Source organism: Babylonia areolata, chromosome 18, assembly GCF_041734735.1.
Source record: "Babylonia areolata isolate BAREFJ2019XMU chromosome 18, ASM4173473v1, whole genome shotgun sequence".
Classification (NCBI taxonomy): Eukaryota; Metazoa; Mollusca; class Gastropoda; order Neogastropoda; family Buccinidae; genus Babylonia; species Babylonia areolata.
The window spans coordinates 69916174-69921173 of NC_134893.1; the positions used below are offsets into that span (position 1 = coordinate 69916174).

Sequence of the window (5000 nt, forward strand, 5' to 3'; positions counted from 1 at the left end):
TGTTTTATTGTGCTGTATTTTTTTTTAAACACTGTATTGTATGGAACTGTTTTGTATTGCATGTATGACTGCAAACAAAGATGTATCACCGCCATTTTCTCTTTTTCTTCTTCTTCTTCTTCAAATTGTAATTGTGATTATTAGTGTCATCATCATCATCATCATCTTCTTCTTCTTTTCATTATTATTATTATTGGTGTTGATGTTGTCATTGTCGTTGTTGCTACAATGATGGAAATGATGATTCTTTATTGCTGTTGTTGTCGTCTATATTGTTGTTGTTACTGTTATTGCTGTTTTGTTAATTGTTGTTGTTATCATGATGGAAATGACGCTTCTCTATTGCTGTTGTTGTTGTTGTTGTTGTTGCTGTTGTCATTGTTGTTACAATAATGGAATTGATGATTCTCTATGATGGAAATGACTATTCTCTGTTACTGTTGCTGTTGTCATTGTTGTTGCTGTTGTCAATGATGGAAATGATAATTCTCTGTTACTGTTGTCATTATTGTTACAATAATGGAAATAATGATTCTCTATTACTGTTGTTGTTGTTGTAGCTGTTGTTGTAGCTGTTGTTGTTGCTGTTGTTTATGTTGTCACAATGATGGAAAGGATGATTCTCTATTACTGTTGTTGTTGTAGCTGTTGTTGTTGTTGCTGTTGTCATTGTTGTCACAATGATGGAAATGATGATTCTCTATTACTGTTGTTGTTGTTGTTGTTGTAGCTGTTGTTGTTGCTGTTGTTTATGTTGTCATTCTTGTTACAATGATGGAAAAGATGATTCTCTTTTACTGTTGTTGTTGTTCTTGTTGCTGCTGTTGTCATTGTTGTTGCTGTTGTCATTGTTGTTACAATGATGGAAAGGATGATTCTCTATTACTGTTGTTGTTGCTGTTGTCATTGTTGTTGCTGTTGTCATTGTTGTTACAATGATGGAAATAATGATTCTCTGTCACTGTTACTGTTGTTGTTGTTGTTGTTCTTGCTGTTGTTGTTATCGTCATCGTCACTGACAGTAGCTGTGCTGGCTATGTCATAGCAGCAGTGCCCGAGTGTGCCGGCTGTCTCCCTGTGCTGTAGACGTTTCGCTGTGTCAGTCAGTCAGTCCTCATCATGTCTTACTTGGTGAGACCGGAAGTTGGGTGCAGCTTCCGCCGCGCCAGCTTTTTTACTGCGAGAGTTACCTGGCTTTGTGGTGGCTTTTTTTTTTTTTTTTTTTTTTTTTTTTTTTTTTTTTTTGCTCTAAGCTTTTTGGAATTGTTGGTTGGTTTGTTTTGAAGACCCCTTGGACATTTTGTCTTTTTTCCCCCAAAGACTTGGACGTGTTTTTGAGCGATTTTGACATTGTTTTCGATAGAGACTTGAGACATGTTTTAAGGGACTTGGTTCTGTTTTGAAGACTTGTTTGGGGGACATGCTTTGACATACATGGGTTATGTCTTGAAGACCGTGAAATGGTTTGAAGACCGGGATATGTTTTTTGAAGATTGGGACATTATTTTGAAAGACCTGAAAAGGTTTTGAAGATCTGGGCCATGTTATGGGGCATGAATTGAGTAACTTGGGCATGTTTTGAAAGACCTGGACTTGTTCTGAAGACTCGGACATGTTTGAACAGTGGGAAATATTTTGAGAAATTTGAAAATGTTTTGAAGACATTAATTTATTTTGAATACTTGGACATGTTTTGAAGATTTAGACATGTTTCACGAGACTTAGACGCGTCTTCTTGAAGAGTTGGAGATGTTTGGAAGACAAGACATGGACAAGTTCTAAAGATCAGGAGATGTATATGAAGACTTAAACTCGTTTTGAAGAACTGTACATGTATTGAGAGACTGGGACATGACTTGTTAACCTCAACATGTTTTGAAGAATACGAAATATTTCGAAGACCTGGAAATGTTTTTAAGACCTGGGCACGCTAAAGGTACTTTGACACGTTTTTAAGACCTGGACATGTTTTGAGATACTTTGACATGTTTTGAAGACTTGATCCTCCTCCACCTCCTCCTTCCCTGCTTTTTTGGGCTTTTGAATTGGACTGTAGAATTAAAGAAACCCAGTTTGAAGTGTATTGTTTCCTGTAAGACCAAAGCATTTTCAAAATCATCGTTGATATATCAAAGATCTCATCTCGTTTACGAAACGAAATCCTGATGTTTTAGAAAGAAAGCAAGTTAAGTAGAATAGATAAAACCTCTTTAAAAAAAGAAGAAAAAGTCTGTTGTACCATTGGGATGGGACGATGGTAAGATTCCTCTTAATGTCATGGACTTGATGGTAAGATTCTTTTCAATGTCAGGGATTCGATGGTAAAATTCTTCCATATGTCATGGATTCGATGGTAAGATTCTTCTTAATGTCAGGGATTCGATGGTAAGATTCCTCTTAATGTCAGAGATTCGATGGTAAGATTCCTCTTAATGTCAGAGATTCGATGCATCTTCGGAGACGGAGACGATCAAAAGTTTAAACGACGAGATGTCAGTGGTTATCTCCAGAATCGAGCTATCTGACGTAAACGGGAGGGGAACTGAATGGTTTGCTTTCTAATGGCTTAAAGGATCCTTTATTTAATGTTGGCAAATCATATTTTCTACAGAGATTTTTTTTTTTTACCTCTGAGACAACAGCGGCTTTGACTGAAAAAAATGCCCATACTTTTCATATCTGAAAAACTTGTCTGAACTGTTCTATGAAAAAATACACATATTTTTCATATCTGGAAAAAAAAAGTGTATTTTTGTAAATTTTCAATTGAGATTCAGCTTCGTCAGGCAGGAATGCTACATAAAGATAAAAAAAATATATATAAAAAAAGCAGCACAGCTGACAATTCAATATATGTAAACTACAATAACAAAGATACCACCGGTTATGGCTTCCTTTTCCGGTCAAAAATTGAAAATAAAGAAGAGACAGACAAGAAAAAAGAAAAAGGAATATGGATAAGCACACCAGACACAAAAAGTTTGCTGTTGCAGTGTTTTGCTGAACATTTCATGCTGTTCATCCCCGTGTTTGAAGGTTATGCTAGTCTGTCTGTCTGTCTGGCTGTCTGTCTGTCTGCCTTTTGCAGGGTTGATGCAAGCCCTTTGTTGTGCTGGTCTGTCTGTCTGTCTGTCTGTCTGTCTGTCTGGCTGTCTGTCTGTCTGCCTTTTGCAGGGTTGATGCAAGAGCCCTTTGTTGTGCTGGTCTGTCTGTCTGTCTGTTTTGTCTGTCTGCCTTTTGCAGGGTTGATGCAAGAGCCCTTTGTTGTGCTGGTCTGTCTGTCTGTCTGTTTTGTCTGTCTGCCTTTTGCAGGGTTGATGCAAGCCCTTTGTTGTGCTGGTCTGTCTGTCTGTCTGTCTGTTTTGTCTTTCTGTCTGTCTGCCCTTTGCAGGGTTGATGCAAGCCCTTTGTTGTGCTGGTCTGTCTGTCTGTCTGTCTGTTTTGTCTTTCTGTCTGTCTGTCTTTTCCAGGGTTGACGCAAGCCCTTATAATGGGGGGGGCATGTATGTGTTTACTATGTCTGTATGTGGACACGTCACTACGCGTGTGGCATTTTGTGGTGGTGTTGCTTTGTTGGCTGTTCGTGGACTGCGCAATCCCACAGGCAAAAAAAAAACAACAACAACGTTTGTTGACGCCATTGGGCTCCCCCACTGGTTTGCTTGTTTTGGTTTGACGGTAGAAAAAAAGAGGAAGGATTGATGGGATAATGTGTTGTTGGGTGATTGCTTTTCGCATGCGTTGCAAAAAAAAAAAAAAGAAAAGAAAAAAGAAAAAAAGAAAAAAAGAAGAAAAAAAGATATGAGAGTGGATTTGGAATCGCAGTCAAATGTGTTCCAAACTTCATCCCCAAATTAGAAAAGAGATACAATGAATGATTTTCTTTTTCATCCTCCACAGAGAAGGTTTGACATAGGTTTCAGTGTTCTTTCCGTGCAGGCCATAAATGGAAAGATTGGTTATCGTTTCCAGCCAGATATTAATTAAATGGATTTTTTTAGGTCGTTTTGTTGTTGTTGTTGTTGTTGTTATTGTTGTGTCTGTGTTAAAGTTTCACATTATCATTTCGTTCCGGATTGATGTAGATTTCTTTTTCGTTTTTTTTTTTTGGTTATGTATTTGTCAGTTAACATTTGGTTGTTCGTTGAAATTTGTTCAAGTGGTTATCATTTTTGCTTTATATTCAGACGACTCCAAAGTCAGGTTTTTTTGGTCCTAAAAAAACAAAACAAAACTTATTTATAATTATTGAAGTATGCAACCATCTGGTGTTTTTTTTAATTATTAAAAGGGGATGTGTTTAAATATTCAAGGGTAGTCCTTGTTCCCTGCCCTTATCCCTCGCTTTTGTTACCTCCCATATAGCTTTGATACAACGCAGTTTGGTTTGATACCTTACTTTCCTTCCCTGCTTCTGGAGGCGTTGCCCTTTCATATAGCGACTCTTTCAAGATTCTCATATATATATATATATATATATATATATATATACGTAATTTGTGTGTGTGTGTGTGTGTGTGTGTGTGTGTGTGTGTGTGTTATTTGGGTTTCATTTTTGTGACTGCTATGAAAAAACAGGTATATTGTACCAGATGAATTTGATACACATATGACTGCCTACGTGGCGGGAATAAAAACGGTCATTCACTAAAAAAAAAAAAGCCTACTCGTGTACAAATGAACGTGGGAGTCACAGCCTACGAATGAAGAAGGATACACACATGTTACTAAACATTTGTATTTGTATTTCTTTTTATCACAACAGATTTCTCTGTGTGAAATTTGGGCTGCTCTCCCCAGGGAGAGCGCGTCGCTACACTACAGCGCCACCCATTTTTTTGTTTTTTTTTCCTGCGTGTAGTTTGATTTGTTTTCTCCTATCCAAGTGGATTTTTCTACAGAATTTTGCCAGGAACAATCCTTTTGTTGCCGTGGGTTCTTTTACGTGCGCAAAGTGCATGCTGCACACGGGACCTCGGTTTATCGTCTCATCCGAATGA

At 37.6% G+C, this 5000-nt stretch overlaps 1 protein-coding gene across 4 annotated transcripts in view; it reads left to right on the plus strand.

The window, feature by feature from the left end:
* LOC143293034 (filamin-A-like) overlaps positions 1-5000 on the plus strand; it is a 141575-nt gene that overhangs the window by 50992 nt on the left and 85583 nt on the right. For 2 of the 4 annotated variants that reach the window (XM_076603855.1, XM_076603858.1), the window contains exon 2: positions 1049-1131. The exons of 1 other annotated variant lie outside the window; for it this stretch is intronic. In XM_076603855.1, coding sequence (XP_076459970.1) covers positions 1120-1131 — 12 coding nt within the window. In that variant the 5' untranslated portion in view covers positions 1049-1119. Of the gene's footprint in view, positions 1-1045; positions 1132-5000 lie in introns of all 4 variants that reach the window. One more of the 4 variants, XM_076603856.1, reaches the window with a different exon arrangement.